The sequence below is a fragment of the Gopherus evgoodei genome, chromosome 5 (assembly GCF_007399415.2).
Source record: "Gopherus evgoodei ecotype Sinaloan lineage chromosome 5, rGopEvg1_v1.p, whole genome shotgun sequence".
NCBI lineage: Eukaryota > Metazoa > Chordata > Testudines > Testudinidae > Gopherus > Gopherus evgoodei.
The window spans coordinates 124,602,645-124,619,496 of record NC_044326.1 but is presented as its reverse complement, the minus strand read 5'-3'; the positions used below and the strand labels follow the sequence as shown (position 1 = coordinate 124,619,496).

Genomic DNA, 16,852 nt, shown 5'->3' with positions numbered 1-16,852 from the left:
ATGTAGGCTTTGGAGAGGCATCATGGTCTAGGAGCTAAGAACTGCAGAGGTCTACTGACTGCCTGGCCTTGGTTACTTGTAATCTCTTTATGGGTCTATATTGTCAATGGGAAGCTACCTATCTCTCTGAGGTTTTTCTATAGCACTGCATAACCTTAGTCTCTGCCTCATATGGGTGGTGTAAGGATTAATTTGTAAAGCACTCTGACCATTTAAATGGTTAATAAGTGCTAAGTGTATAAATTTGACAGTGTTATGCAATGAGGAGATAAGAAAGGAAGACAAAGTGTGGGACTATTGCAGTATCTGCAGAAACTGCTGAAACTGTACTGGTGGGAAAAAATGACAAAATATTTTTAGTCGCTGTTTCTGCTTTAATGGAGCAAATTGCTTTGAGTACATCCAGAGAGAGGAGAAAGCGGCTTTGTGTTATTAGTGACCTTCTCGCTTGACATGCTAAGTATCTCAGTACAGAAAATCCTTGTAATAGCTCTGACAGTCTTTGTTTTTAAGTCAGTCTTCTTAGTGAAGTGGAGTCCTACAGTTAGACGAGGGGTTATTATATTTCTCCCCAGATTTCCCAGTGAAGCATTGCTTCGAGCATTAAAATGGTCCTAGATTTTGGGGTTGGAATTCAGTTACAGAACACTTCTGATACAAAAAGCCCTATTCTTCTCTCAGTGCATGGAGGATTGCCCGAGTTACTGCCCTTGTTCATTGAAAAATGAACAGATCACTCTTACATGGATTATAAGTGTTTTCTAAATGAATTAATTTTTTATTACATTCTTCCTTCTTCTGAATCATGCATTGTTTGCTTCTAGGTGACCGTGTGCTCTCTGTCAATGGGATTAGTTTGGAGGGTGCCACCCATAAACAGGCTGTGGAAACCCTGAGAAACACTGGCCAGGTAAGATAGTATCAGGGGTGACAGTAAGCCGGTACAGGCCGGTACGGCGTACCAGGAAAAAGTGGCCGCCGGTACCAGCCCCTGCCGCTTTAACATCACTGCTGCTTTTGTGCCCCCTGTCAGCAGCCCTGCCAGGTCCCTAGTGGCAGGGCCGCTGACGGAGAAGTCAAAAGGGGCAGCAACATTAAAGCGCTGTCGTGACAAAGACCCTGCTTAAAGCATTGCTGCAGCAGCGCTTTATCGTCCCTGCCCCTTTTGCCCCCCCCCAGGCTGCCAGTGTAGGGGGGGCAAAAGGAGCAGCTGCCCCAGGGCCGATGATTTAAAAGGGCCCAGGGCTCCAGCCACTGCTGCAGTAGTGGCAGCAGCGGCCAGAGCCCTGGGCCCTATAAATCGCCACTGGAGCCCTGGGTGGCGTGGGCCAGGCAGCCTGAAAGGGCTGGCTGGGGGATGCTGACCTCAGCCCCGCCTCTTCTGCCCGAGGCCCTGCCCCTTCTTGGGGGGCTGTGAAGCCGGCCCCCATACGGGTAAGTTTTCAATTTTACTTTCACCCCTGGATAATATTCTTCTCCTATCTTAGGTAAATAAATGTATCATGAGTAAAAGTACAGTAGACAAAACTGACAACAGGAGCTCTCCACTGTGCATTTCCTTGCTTAGGACCACTTTCTGATACACTCAATCATGTTGAGTAGCACCTCAATCCAAAACTGGTGCAATTTTCCGTTAATGTCACTATTCATGGCATAAGGCTGCTGCTTCCGATATCAGAATTTGGCCCTTACCTAATTATGCATGAAAATGCATGGTGCATGTGCAAATATTAGTTCTCTGGAATAGTAAAATGCAATCAGTACATAATGTAAACAGATTCCCTTGATGCAGGACCCATGTATGATGAATGTCATCAGTGGCATTTTTTAATTATCCCTCATGCTTCATAATATCGGAGGGAAAGCTTAATTTACTTTTGATGCTGTCTGGTTGATATCTTGTGGCTCTGTTACTCTATTGCTTTTTTGTTTTGTTTTTTTAATTAGGAAAAACTTTTTCACTAGGAGGGTGGTGAAGCGCTGGAGTGGGTTACCTAGGGAGGTGTTGGAATCTCCTTCCTTAGAGGTTTTTAAGGTCTGGCTTGACAAAGCCCTGGCTGGGATGATTTAGTTGGGAATTGGTCCTGCTTTGAGCAGGGGGTTGGACTAGATGACCTCCTGAGGTCCCTTCCAACCTTGATATTCTATGATTCTATTATTGTTGATGATGTTGCCATTTGCAGTTCTTAACAAACTAAGAAGCTACTTACAGTGATTTATGGGGGATTTTTTATAAATCTGTAGAATTTATGGCTGTGAAATTTAGTTACCCAAAACGGATTAGACTAGACTCTACATGGCAAAATGTGGTATTTTTGTGGCTCGTGCTAACTAACTTGAATATATTGTATTTGTGTAGGTAGTACATCTGTTGCTGGAGAAGGGGCAGCTTCCAGTGGCCAAAGTTCATGCTCCCATTACACCGCAGTGCACGCCTCCAAATCAGGCAGGACAAAGTGAGCCCCAGAACAAACCAGAGAAAAAAATGACAAATACCAAAGACTACAACTTTGTCACTGAAGGTCAGGTCATGGAGAAAAACTATCTGAGCTTTAGAGCATACTCAAAACTTCATTTTCTTGCAGCCAGATGATCCTCCAGTGAAAAGAATCATGAAATTTAGGGCTGGCAGTGAACACGTCTAAGCCTTGTGTACAACACAGATTGTCTTTCATGTTGTTAAATGCTTTCTGAATATTTCCTTTAATGGTGTCTCAGTCATTTATTTTAGCAGCTTTTTAAATAGTTCCTGCCCTTACCATTTCTTAACTTATTTATATTGTGTCACCTTTGAAACGAAGGGCATTACTTCCTGTAATAGATCATGCCTAGGGCTCCGTGTTTATCACAGATTCCGTGACTTCCAGTGACCTCCACGACTTATGCAGCAGCCAGTGGACCCTGACTGAATCTTGCTCAAGTGGCCCTGGGGACAGCCACACTGGCCACTGCTGGAGCAACTCCACAGCCAGCCACTCAGTCGGCCCTGCAGCCAGTCACACCAGCGCTACAGGAGTGGGCCTACCAACTGCTGCTCTGGCAGTCCCAGGCAGCTGGCCCCGGAGACTGCCCAAGCAGCAGTTGATGTTTCTGGCCCTGGAGACTGTCTGAGCAGCGGTTCTGGGGGCGGTGGGAGCAACTATAGCTTGACGGCTCCCAGTAGTGGTCCAGGGGCAGCTGGAGCAGCAGCTGGACCCGGGGTTTCCTTCCAGTGGTGGCCTGAGCTGCCACTGGCCCTCAGGGTTCCTCCCACAGCAGTGGCTGGAGCACTTGCTGGTCCCACAGGGCTTCCCCCCGGCAGCGGGCCCCGTAGGCCTTCCCCCACAGCAACTTGTGCCTCGGGCCCCCCGGAGTTCCTCCCCCTGCATCTGGGGCAATGAGCCCCCCAGAGCTTCCCCCTCTCCCCTGGCAGCTGGTGTCGTGGGCCCTCTAGGACGCTCCCTCGCCCCCTGCTGCTGATATTGTGCCCCCACCCCAAGATTCAGTCAGGGGTATTTATGGTATAAGTTGTGGAGAGGTCATGGGGCCATGATTTTTTGCTTCTTGCCTGTGACTTGTCCATGACTTTTACTAAAAATATCTGTCATTAAATCATAGCCTTAATCATGGCCAACTCCAGAATGTTCCTCCTCCTCTATACTTCCCAATTATTTCTACAGCATAATGCCCTTACAGGCTTACTGCATGTTCTCTGAGCCTCTCCCAGGTCCTGCTATTTTGGGGATAACATACAGCAGTGTGGACATTTCCAGGAGAAGAACAGTAGGGAAAGAAACCATGAATCATTTTGACATGTTTTGTCTAAACCGATCATACATAGGGACTCCTTACAAAACTTTTATACATGGTAACCCCCTACCCCAAACTATTGGGATGCAGTCTGATTGTTATTGCTGGAGAGGGTACTGTAGGAAAGGAGAGAAGTAGTCTGTTCTTTCTGTTTATTTTCCAGACAACACATTTGAGGTAAAGTTGCTGAAGAACAGCTCAGGCCTGGGGTTCAGTTTTTGTCGTGAAGACAACCTTACTCCGGAACAATTGGGCTCAAGCATAGTGAGGGTTAAAAAGCTCTTCCCAGGGCAGCCTGCAGCTGAAAGTGGGCAGATTGAAGTCGGGGATGTCATCCTGAAAGTGAACGGAGCTTCATTAAAAGGACTATCCCAGCAGGTTAGAACTCTCTCTATTGTCTTACTTGTCAGTAGTAACTATCTTGCAAGTGGGACCTGTGTCTAATACAAAATTAACTGTACCTGTAGGAGGTCATCTCAGCACTCAGAGGAACATCCCCAGAAGTCTCTCTCCTCCTTTGCAGGCCACCACTTGGTATACTACCAGAAATTGATCCTTCTCTGTTGGTAAGACCTATGGCATAAGATGTTTTAGTTTTGTCTTCATTAAGTTTTGCTTATTCAGAATACATTGGTTGCACATGTAAATGAAAAATAAAGAGAGGTGGCAGGGGAATAGAGGATAATACAAATGTGTTTGCTGTGTTACGTCACAAGATAGAAACACAGCCTATTTCATAGAAATAAGAAAAAATACAAGGCTCTTGTATATTTACAATAGTACAATTTAAAAAAAAAACCTCCTAAATGGCTTAAAATACTATAAGTCCACTTTCCTTGGTAGTGTTGATTGATAGTTTGAAGTTGGCTTCACCTCGGGTTACATTTTCAGTGAGATGCGTGGTGAATTAGTCATGAAACTGCCATTTAATAACAACAGTTATGTATAGTTTAGTTCTGCTGTCCATCAAGATGGAAAAACCTCAGCCCAGTTTTCTGAGTTAAAATACATGATCCCAAAGAGGATTTGTAAAAGTGCTCCATCAAATCAGTCCAAAGAGCACAATGCCATTTTAGAATATTTTAGTGTTGATGGAAACTAGACTATATATACTGCAGCAGAAAAAAAATGGAACTCCATAGTGGAGAAGTCCACATTAGTAGAGTAGCTTTTAGTAATAAAGAACAATTAAAAAATTATTGGGAAGGAGTCTTCAAATCAAGTCACTTCATTGTTGTTTACCAGATAAAAACTGTTCTTACATGACAATAGAAACAGATTTGTATCCTGTGTGTGGACATCTAAACACACATTTAAACAAAGGGCAAGAGAAACAAAGGAGAAAATTAAGTAACGAAAAGCGGTTGATGGTGTTCGGGATGGGTGAGTACCTGAACAGAGGTTTCCCACGGGATGAATAAATGGAACTGTCAAAGCTTCCATACTCATCATTGATTGTTACATTACCTTTATGGGAGTTCTTCGGGAAATGGTACTGGAGCCAAATGTTTTGGGGACAGATCCTCAGCTGGTGTAACTTGTCATAGGCCCATTGACCATTTATACTAAGTGAGGATCTGCCTCAGTGCCTACTGGCAGTTTCAGTTTCTTAGAGAGCTGAGCACCCACAGCTCCCATTTTAGTTAGCGCTTTTGAAATTTCCTAGATACACATTTGAAAATTACACGTTATGTTACAGAAAATAAGTTAAATTCACCCTGAACTCTATGGAGTTATACCAGGGCTGAGTTTGGTCCACTGTGCTGACCTCTGAAGTAAATAGAATGAACCTTTGATTAAACATGTTTGATTATTTCTGCATTCTTTACACATTTTCTGCCAAACCTAAAATGAATAAATGACCATTAGAGCCAGAGTCTGATTTCTTAAACATCACATTTGTTGCAGACTCCCATACATTCCCCACAACAAATATTTCCAGACATCAGCACAGAAACTTCTGGGGCATCAAATGGAGATCAAGGTGACAGCTCAGATGAAAATGAAATGACTGATAAGAGCAAGAAGCGACTAAAATCCCCTTCTAGGAGAGACAGCTACAGTGACAGCAGTGGGAGTGGCGAAGAAGAGGTAGTTGTGACCCCAACACAGATAGCAAGCCCTGGCTGGAATTCTGCCTTGTACCAGACTCTAGACAAAATGATGGCACCAGCACATACTCAGTATGAAACTCCTGGTACCCAGGAAGAAGCAATTCGTACCATCTACTACTCTGCTCATGAGACTCCCAGCAAGCCAGAGTTTGAGGACAGGTATGACTGTAAATATTACTTATTTTGCAAAAATAAATACTCAGATTTTGCAAACCTAGAGTAGTCAAAAGGGTGGAATTTCTCTGCAAAGATGGATGATATGGCCTACTAATAAAAATTCAAGACTTTGTCTAGATAAAATTTAGTCATTTTCACACCAAAGACTTGTGTTGATTTGGGAGTGAGAGATGGTACAATTTGACCCCTGTATCAAGTTTGTAAATGTCTGCAGAAATATCAGAGTTCACACATGATTACCTGTGAAGCAGGGCCGGTGCAACCATTTAGGCGACTTAGGCAGTTGCCTAGGGTGCTAGGATTTGGGGGGCGGCATTTTCTTCGGCAGCCAGATCTTCAGCCAGGGGCAGGGGAGTGTGGGGAGAGTCGCCTGCAGCAAGGGCGGGAGCGGCACGCAGGTGAACTCCCCGCCCCAGCTCATCTCTACCCCACCTCCTACCTGAGCACGCCATCGCCGCTTCACTTCTCCTGCCTCTCAGGCTTGCGACGCCTAAGCTGATTGGCGCCACAAGCCTGGGAGGCGAGAGAAATGAAGCAACGATGGCGTGCTCAGGGAGGAGGCGGAGCAGGGGAGAGCTGCTTCACTTCTCCCTCCTCCCAGGCTTGCGGCACCAATCAGCTTAGGCGCCGCAAGCCTTGGAGGCGGGAGAAGTGAAGCAGCAACGGCGTGCTCAGGGTGCTCATACGCAGAGCAGGAGTGAGCTGGGGGGGGTGTGCCTCAGAATGAGGGGTGGGGAGCTGCTGCAGGGGGGGGCGCCTCAGGGCGGGGGCTCAGGGATTGGGGAGGGCGCAAGGTGGACATTTCGCCTAGGGCGCGAAACATCCTTGCACCGGCCCTGCTGTGAATTGAAACCCATTGTGTCTTTGCAGAGCTCTAACCAAGTAAGCAACAAAGTCTGGCTCAAATATTACAAACCATTCAAACTCTCGTTTCCCTGTCTTCTCACAGTAATCCTCCATCTCCTCTACCACTGGACTTGCCACCAATACCAAGCTGTAGAACTGTTACTGAGATTGCAACCCTTGGTTTAATGGATGATGCCTACATCAGTACCACCTCGGAGCTAGTTCCACAAAGAGAGAAGATAACATCACTGCTCAACCAATTTGAGAAACATGCTGATGAATATGAACCAGTAATTACTTTCTCTTTTTGCGCTATAAATGTGTTAAAGAGTGTGTCTCTTGGGGTTTTATTTAGCCATGGGTTGGCAGTAACAAAATGCATCCTATTTATATTGACTTAAAATTAGGGTAATTGTTCTATCTTCTAATTTAAATTTATAGTTAACTGAGGATATGTTTTGCAGAAGGCTTTCATACAATCTACTAATAGGAGGTGGCCTGGCCATTTGTGACAATAGGACTGGCAGCATTTTTAAGACAGTGTCCCTAGATGTGTTATAAATGAGGCACTTGAGAGATTCAAATGTCTTAATTACTCTTTGAAATAAAAAACATGGGTTTTTTTTCAAATCAGACTCTAAAGCTGTGCAGACTGCATAACTGCCTGTGCATACATACAATTTGCATAGTTAAATGCTCCATTGCCATGTGCATATTATGGATGGACACACAGGTGCACACATATTTCTTAAGTACAATTTGAATCCATATTTTGAAGATTTGGCAGTGTGTGTAACTATGTAGGGACAATGTTCTGAGGCTAAGCTTCTTACCTGTCAATATATTTTTCCCCATTGTTACCCTCAGACGAGTTGAGGCCCTTGTAATCCCATCCATTTCCTCTATTTTACGTCTGTCTGTCCCCTAGATACTCTTCTTTCAGCCTCAGAAGCAATGCATCAGACCCTGCTGAGAACCTTCTAACATCGCTGCTTCACATCCCAGAGGATGGTGTTGTGCAGCACAAAGCACCTCTGTCTCTCTCGCTCCCTGTCCATTGACAGAGTGAAAAAACTGCTGAAAATAGAGACCAGGTCTTTCTCTCTGCATTGCAGAGCACTGTGCATTACAAAGGGCTAGCCTACACAAGCATGTTACAGGGGATGGAAGGGGGGCTGATTTCTAAAGCATACTGGGACCCTGCTAGCACACATCAGAAGTTCCCTAATGTATATTCATATAACCAGTACTATGTTAATGTACAATAGGGAACTTTTACTGTATGCTTGCAGGGTCTATGTGGGCCAGTTGGTGCACCAAACATTGGTGCACCTTAGCAATCACACTCCTCTTGTGCGCATTGCTGCACCATTTAGACAAGCCTATCAGTGCAATTCTCTGGTGTTTAAAAGTCAACGCTAAATTCACCGTTCACAAATGCATCATCACACTATTAATCTCTTCTTTTGATCTTTTCTTCTTGTTCTGTTAATTTCTGTGCAAGTAAAACACAGTCATAAACATAGAATATAAAATGCATGTAAATTACAAATGTATAATATAAAAGGCATGCATGTGTGTAATAGCAAGATATACAATACAGTACTCCAACTTAGTAACGGAAACCTGAAGTTTTTTGTAGGAGAGCACCTTCATCTCTCGTGCCCAGTTTTATTCTAGTTGCTGTACTGCAGCGGTGGGCAAAATACAGCCCATGGGCCGAATTCGGCCCATATAACATTTTTGTCCAGGAGGCCGGGCTGTTTGGCTGCCCCCTCGCAATCTCCGGGCCACTAAAAGTCCCGTGGTGCAGTGGGGTGCTCAGGCAGGCTGCCTGCCTGCCATGGTCCCACGCCGCTCCTGGAAGTGGCTGGCTGCTGCTGGCATGTCTCTGCGCACCTCCGGAAACCAGGGCTGACGAGGGGAGGGGGCGCGCAGGGCCCAAACCTGCTCACGGTGATCCTGCCGGAAACCAGCCAATGGAAGCTTCAGGGGCATTGCTCACGGGTGTGGCCAGCGCACGGAGACACGTTGCCTCCTTCCCTCAAGGGGCGCACAGAAGAGATGTGCCAGCCGCAGCTGCTTCCAGGAGTGGTGTGGGGCCACAGCATGCAGGCAGCCTGCCTGAGCCCTGCTGCGCCGTCGGCTGGGAGCCACCTGTGGTAAGCCCCTCCTGGCCAGAGCCTGCACCTCGCACTCCCTCCTGCACACCAATACACTGCCCCAGGTCAGAATCCCCTCCTGCATCCAAACTTCTTCCCAGCTCCCGCACCTCCTCCTGCACCCCAACCCCCGGCATCCAAACTCCCCCCCAACTCCCACACCTCTTCCTTCACCCCAATCCCCTGCCCCAGGTCAGAATCCCCTCCTGCACCCAAACTCCCTCTCAGACCCTGCACCCTCTCCTACACCCCAGACCCACCCCCAGGCCAGAGCCTCCACCTGCACCAAACTCCTCCCATGGTGCAGCCTCCATTAATATAGTAGAAATGTGCGGCCCATGGCAACTTACCAAAATTCGTGGAGTGGCCCCCATGCAAAAATTATTGCCCACCTCTGATGTAGTCAGTATCACCCTGATCCTGCAATACATAAACCTCAGTACAGATGTGTTTGCAGGATTAGAACCTATATTTGATTGAAGTAAATTGGTTAATAAAGTGTGTTTAAGAAAACAGTTTTAATCGCAGCAGCTTATTCAGATGACCATATGTTTCATACAGTGTACACTGTTTATCCACATTCCAGACGATTGTTTATTTAACACACTGTTTTTCCCATAGGAGGTGGAACTCCATGTTACCATGACTAAATCAGAAAAGGGTAGCCTGGGCTTTACAGTGACCAAAGGCAATGATAACATTGGTTGTTACATTCATGACGTTATTCAGGATCCTGCCAAAAGTGATGGGAGGCTACGGCCAGGAGACCGGCTTATCAAGGTGAGATGAGTAAAATTTCATAGTGAAACCCAACTCAAGATTAAGGGATTTGTGTGATAATTGAGCGGAAACAAACTAATTTTGGACCAGTAAAATAGGAATTCTGGATCCTGTGGTGTGCTGAGTCAAATGTGTGGATGAGAAGCAGACAACTAAAGGTGTGTATTGCAATTCATAATATGACAGTTGTTGAACCAACTTAAATATAAGTATAAAATAAAACACATGGAAGATGACTGACGCATGTTCACTAAACCTTTTGCTGTTAACATCTGTGTAATCCTTCCAGATAGAAAAATAGTAGATAGGGTTGGGCTCAGTATATATGATCTTTTAGGTTACAGTTAGGGGTTCCTTTCAAAATACTTATGGATTTTAAGGTCAGAAGGGACCATCATGATCTTCTAGTGTCAGAGAGGAACTGTTCAGTTAAGCTTGGATAAATTTTCTTGTCACACTCCTTCCAGTAAACAGAACATAAAAAGTCTATTAATACAGGTACACTGAAGCAAATGTTAACATTGTAAAGTGTTGTGGAACAAGAATGTGCTTAATTACGTTCTTAGGCCCGCATCCTGCAAAGATTTACACATGCACTTAATAATTCCACTGAAGTCAATGTGACTACTCATAGTACATAGATTTTAGCGTGCAAGCCAGTCTTTGCTAGATCGGGGCATTAAATCCTGTGGAATAACCTTTAACCTTAGGTAAGGAATAAAATCATAAACCAATATGGATTAGGGACTGAGTCTGGCTTTCAGGCCGTGGCTTGCTAAAAGCTTATTCTTCCATTTTATGGAAACTGGTATATAGTAAATCTTTTTTTGTAATATAGTTACTATTTTTACATCAGTAGTTCAGGATTTGTTTCTTTACTACTATTTCCATTAAATGGGTTTGTTCATGGAAATGGATAACCTCATTGATTGCATTTGCTGTCATTTATAACAGTTATATTTTGTCATTTAATATGAAATACAAATAACAGGGACTTCAGCTGAATTTTCTTGGTATCATTGGCTGTTTTAATTGCAACCATAATGAGGATTTTTCTGTTGCTGTTCTCTTCACAGGTTAATGACATGGATGTCACTAACATGAGTCACACAGATGCAGTCAATTTTCTCCGAGCTGCACCAAAGACTGTCAGATTAGTGGTTGGACGGATTCTGGAGTTACCAAAGATTCCAATGTTGCCTCATTTGCTGCCTGATATTACATTAATGTGCCATAAAGAAGAGCTGGGTAATATAAAATTGTATGGCCGTTTGTCCTTGTGTGAAATGCCTGTCTTGGTCCCACTGTAAAAATCACACGTAACTACTAAAAGAAAAAAATTGAGGATTTTTTTCTTCTGCACAGGTCTGTCTATATCAGGAGGTCATGACAGCTTTTACCAGGTGGTGTATATTAGTGATATAAAGCCAAGATCTGTTGCTGCCAACGAGGAAAGTCTCCGTACGTTGGATATCATCCATTATATTAATGGAGTCAGCACACAGGGAATGACTCTGAAAGAAGCCAAAAGAGCCCTGGAAATGTCACTTCCTAAAGTAGTGCTGAAAGCTACAAGGTATCCTCTGGAAGCTAATTCTGGCATGTGATTTTTAACTGACATAGTTGTAGCTGTGTCCACTTAATTGCATTTTCCTGGCACAATAGCTAATCAATTGGAGTGATGATGGCAATTTTTAAAAGGCCTGATCCTTCAGGGTGCTCTGTACTCTCAATTCCATTGGCTTAATGGAGTTGAGAATGCTCGGTATCTCATCAGATTGGGCCCATAGTTAGGATAAAACTGTCCAACTGCAGATTGCACCGTACGAGGCATTCTTTCTCAGACTAAATTTGATATATGCCCCGCTTGTGTTTGGGCATTATGTAATAAGCAGAGTAGGATATGTATGTAATAAGTAAGGCTACAATGATGTCATGGAGGTCATGGAAGTCACAGAATCCACTGTGATCCCCCGCTCCCCATTTTGTCACAATTATTTTTAGTAAAAGTCACAGACAGGTCACAGGCTTTCGTGAATTTTTGTTTATGGCCCGTGACCTGTCCCTGACTTACTAAAAATAACCATGACAAAATCTTAGCCTTAGTAATAAGTTAAGTGGATCAAAGTGCCTTTTAAAAAAAAAAACAGATTGTTTTGGAAAAAGTTGTCAAATTTGTTAACATTTTTCTTTTTTTTCCAAAAGTTGTACCAACTGGAGTGAGCCTCCCAGCCCAGAGAGACAGACTTGCACTAGCACGGCTCAAGCCAGTATGTTATAAATACCTGCATTTTGGGCTGGATCTCAGATTCTCAAATCTAGGGGGTCTGGTGGGCTTGAAAGCCTGAGCCACCACATCCACACTGCTATTTTTAAGCCACTAATTCAAGCCCTGCTTGCACAGGTTGGTCTGCCTGGGTTGTTAGGCTCACTCCCAGCTGCAGTGTAGAGATACACACAGAGTACTGGAATTGCAGATGAAGATTGACCTAGTTCAGGGGTGTTCCAGTCACACCTTTCCCCTAGTACATCAGCAGCCGGGAGGGGGAGTGGTGTAAGAGATCACACATTGGCTGTGTGCCTCCCTAGGTTTATGTTTGTGCACTGGAGCAATCCTCCCTGGCACAGCAAACCTGGCTGTAGGCTCAGATTATGCTACCAGGGTGGCACAGAGCAGCTGCATCCTTGATCCTTTCATTTCAGAACTCTTTACTAGCAATAATTTAATCCTTGGAATAATCCTGTGAAGAGGTGGCTGTATAGGTATTGCTATCCCTACTTTATAGATGGGGCAACTGAGGTAGAGAAATTACCAAGTTTCCACTACTATTGTGTGCCTGACTTTCAGGCACCTAAAGCTTGATTTTCTGAAGTGCTGAGGAGCTGCAGGAATTGAGGAGTTCTAAGGTTTAAGCTCTAGGCTGAGGCCACTAGATTGCACCTGTCTACACTAGATCGCGCCTAGCCCCGTAAAGTTTTCTCACTCTTCTGAAAGTAGATGTGAACCAGGATATTATCTGGTGAATACCTTTCTGTTATTGGGATATTGAATATTCTTGGTACCTTATTCCAAATTTCTCCAAGGAAGATGTGATTGACATAGTTAAGGCCTAATAGTCAATAGGAGATTGCCCTCATATAGATACTTACATATGGTTCCTTTTCACAAATCAAAAATATAGTGTGTTTCTTCTTATCGCAGAGATGGTCACCCTTTGGTTCCAAAGTCCAGGGGCTCTGTTAGCTCAAGTCCAAAGTTAATGAAAGCTAATGGTAAGGATCTCTTAGTTACTTACTGCAAATGAGTTTCTTTCTATCAATGACAACCAAAGTGTGATATCTTTCTTTTGCCTATAAAAGCCTGTCATAAATAGGGTAAATGATATTATTTTAAATAAGATTTGCCAAACTTCTGCAACAAATTTAAGAAGCCACTTTGCATAAGGACATGTATAAGAGAGTACAGAATTTCACAGATTCTGAGAAATAGAATAAAACCATTTAAACATAATGGAGTGTTCTGTACTAGCTTTAGAAAATTATTGGATTTTGTGATATATTGGCATTGTTACATACAACACAAACAATTTGGTGCTTCCTGTGGTATTGTTTACATATCAGTTTGCCTAAGAAGGAAAGTTGAATCAGTTTCTGCTTTCCCTTATTCCTTTGTTAGTCTTGTGTTTTTACTTTCATATCCTTGATACATTTTTTATACTCTTTTAGGCTACCAAAGGTCTCCATTTAATTGATGGGGAAATTTTGATAATACCTGAACACACTTTGTTTACTAAAAGAATTATACTCAAAATCTTCTTACTATGTTTCACACAATACAAGATAACTATTTCTGTTATTCACAAATCAGCTCAGAATGTGCACACAATTCCATGCAGATGTTTCTAGTCAGGCAGTGAATAAGAACACAGCTCTTGTACCCACTGAAAAATGTGTAGTGTGATATTAAATTTTGTAATGGTCAAATAACACTTTCCGCAGTATTTTCATTTATTTGTTAATATCCAAAGTGTGTTTGGAGCTGTTCTAGCTGCAAAATGTTACTCTAGTGTGACATAAGAATTGTCAGACTGGGTCAGACCAATGGTCCATTGAGCCTTGTATCCAATCTCCAACATTGTCCCATAACAGAGCTTTGGGGGAATCTATAGAATAGGGTAGTTGGAGTGATCCTAGCTTGTGGCCATCAAAGGTTTAGAGTCATCCTGAACTTGAGGTTACATCCCTGTTAATGAATGCCCATTTAAAGAGAAAAGAGAAGTTAATATTTTGCCCTGGATTTTTGTTCTTTCATATCCCCCATCTCTTGTCTAGACATTGTCTATTTAGAACTTGGTCCTGAAAACACTGCTACAAGCAGTCTCATTGACTTGGGTGTACGCTATGTCCAGAGATATGTGTTTGCAGGGATGTGCCCTTAGATTTTAAACTTTTGAGGGTGGGAGCTTTACAGTATTTCTCCAAAGTGACACGCTTGCATCTAGTGCCATATAATTCATATTGTATTGGTATTACTGTTTATCAACAATGGTCATTTTGGAGACTTGTTTTTTTATTATACCATTACCTTCTCTTATTTCTCCTAATTCCGCAAACATAATGTTATTTTAAAATAATGTCATTTAGATATGAGTGTGGTTAAGTACCCCACTGTTCTATGATTCTGTTAGTTTCAGTTATTCTTTTTAATAACTGTCAGCAGAAGGAAGTATGTAACATTTCATAGCAAATGATAAATATTTTTCTTTACTGCCAAACAACTGTTTTTCATAATAACAACGAGGAATCTGGTGGCACCTTCAAGACTAACAGATTTATTTGAGCATAAGCTTTCCTGGGTTAAAAACCCACCACTTCAGATGCATGGAGTCTCCATGAATCTGAAGAGGTGGGTTTTTAACCCAGGAAAGCTTATTCCCAAATAAATCTATTAGTCTTGAAGGTGCCACCAGACTTCTTGTTGTTTTGTGGATACAGACTAACGTGGCTACCCCCTGATACTTTTTTTCATGTGATCACTATAAACATTTTGTTATTTAAAAGGTTATTGATTTGTTCTTTTTTGTTTAGGCCATCCCCATGGAGCTCACTATGGCAAAACAGAAACAGCACCTGATATTTATATCCCCAAGGTAAATAAAATAAAGCAACCATATTTAACACAGCTGCTTTATTTTCCTTTATTCAGTTCTGATAAAATAGGTGCGTGTAATCCCATTGGTAGGAATTTTCATTAACTAGAGAAAAAGATACAATCAATAGCCAACCCCAGCTAAGGCAAAATTTCTGTATCTTAAACTGTGCAGTTACAGCGCTGTCCATTGATCTGAATCAATAAGTGCAAACATTTTTTGAATTATTTTTCCAGTGCCCAGAACTTCATTTAAGGAAAGAAGACTGGTCTTGTGGCTAAGGCACAGACAGGGCTGTAACTCAGAAATCTGGATTCTGTTCCTAGTGCCTCATAGTGCTTGTATGTTACATTGGCCAAGTAATTTAATCTCTCTCTGCTTCCGTTTTCTCTTCTGAGAAATGAAGGCAATGCTCACCTCCCTCACAGAGGTACAAGTGACGTGAAGCTAAGCCCACGTCCAGACTAACCCGCGGCATCGGCGGGTTAAAATCGATTGCTCGGGGATCGATATATCGCGTCTAGTCTGGACGCGATGTATCGATCCCCGAGCGCGCTTACATCGATTCTGGAACTCCATCAACCCTAACGGAGTTCCGGAATCGACACGGAGAGCCGCGGACATCGATGCCGCGCCATCCAGACTGGTGAGTACCTCGATTTTAGAAATTCGACTTCAGCTACGTTATTCACATAGCTGAAGTTGCGTATCTAAAATCGATTTTAATACCCTAGTCTGGACGTGGCCTAAGATCATTAATGTGTGAGAGTGTTGGATAGAGGACACAATATAAATGCAAAGTATTCTATCTCTCACAGTTATTTCTTAGGCTCTGTCTACACGACACAGCTTTTAGTGGCATGGCTGTGTCGCCACAGCCGTGCTGCTAAAAGTCATGCAGTGTAGCCACTGTTTGTCGGCTCTCCTGCTGACAAAAAACGTCCACCCCCAATGAGCAAGCTTAGCTTTGTCGCGCCGTTCACACTAGCACTTGTAGTGCAAAACTTCTGTCTCTCGGAGAGGATGGGGGTTAACAGATCTGAGAGACAAATGTTTTGTGGTTCAATTGCCAGTGTAATATAGACTCAGTCTGGTGAGAGACAAGAAGAGGAAAGTAATTGTAGCAACACTGCTCTCTTGGTAGGTTGTTCCACAGTCTAATAGATCTCCACTGTCAGGAAGTTCCCCTTATATTCTGACTTAATTTTTGTTTTTCTTAGTTTTGTTTGTAAGTTATAGTGCAGTTACATTGCCAATTTAAAAAAATGTCAAGCATAAACTACTGCTAAGATTAAATCATGTTTTCTTAATTGAGTAGGAGACATGAAAAGGCTGCATTTCTGTGTCTGCCTCCTGAGTACCCTGTGCTTTGTTAGAATGGGCTGCTATTAGAGGAACAAACAACAAGCCATTAAAAAAGAAAACTAACTCATGCTACTTTTTGTTTTGTTAGGTTAATGGGGAAAGCATGACAGGAGTTTCTCATGCAAATGCAGTAAGCAGCATTCATCAGGCAAAAGGGCTAATGAACTTCACTGATTCGAGAAACATGCCCTCCAGTGGTTTTACAAATCAGATATCAGATTTTTCCAAGAACAGTGATCACTCGGGTAAGGAGAAGAGATTTGAACATCTGTGTACTCCTCAGTTCAAGAGTACAAGAGAGAGGAGGCAATAGAGATTTCAAAATAAAAGCCAATTTTAACTTATTGAATATCTTAAAAGTTGACATTCATTTCTATAATGTGTTTTTTGGGTCCTGTATTCTCTCCTACACTTGTTATTTACCAATAAAAAGAGAAGTGGAGTAATGGGATCAGAATTTGAACTCAGT

General features: G+C 43.0%; 1 protein-coding gene across 9 annotated transcripts in view; it reads left to right on the top strand.

The window, feature by feature from the left end:
- Nucleotides 1–16,852, top strand: part of PTPN13 (protein tyrosine phosphatase non-receptor type 13) — a 186,066-nt gene that overhangs the window by 152,050 nt on the left and 17,164 nt on the right. For 8 of the 9 annotated variants that reach the window (XM_030564946.1, XM_030564949.1, XM_030564942.1 and 5 more), the window contains 12 exons: nt 825–910; nt 2,360–2,522; nt 3,953–4,167; nt 4,257–4,355; nt 5,698–6,062; nt 7,030–7,216; nt 9,710–9,868; nt 10,945–11,116; nt 11,234–11,444; nt 13,071–13,141; nt 14,957–15,018; nt 16,472–16,628. In XM_030564946.1, coding sequence (XP_030420806.1) covers nt 825–910; nt 2,360–2,522; nt 3,953–4,167; nt 4,257–4,355; nt 5,698–6,062; nt 7,030–7,216; nt 9,710–9,868; nt 10,945–11,116; nt 11,234–11,444; nt 13,071–13,141; nt 14,957–15,018; nt 16,472–16,628 — 1,947 coding nt within the window. The remainder of the gene's footprint in view (nt 1–824; nt 911–2,359; nt 2,523–3,952; nt 4,168–4,256; nt 4,356–5,697; nt 6,063–7,029; nt 7,217–9,709; nt 9,869–10,944; nt 11,117–11,233; nt 11,445–13,070; nt 13,142–14,956; nt 15,019–16,471; nt 16,629–16,852) is intronic. The other variant, XM_030564945.1, reaches the window with a different exon arrangement.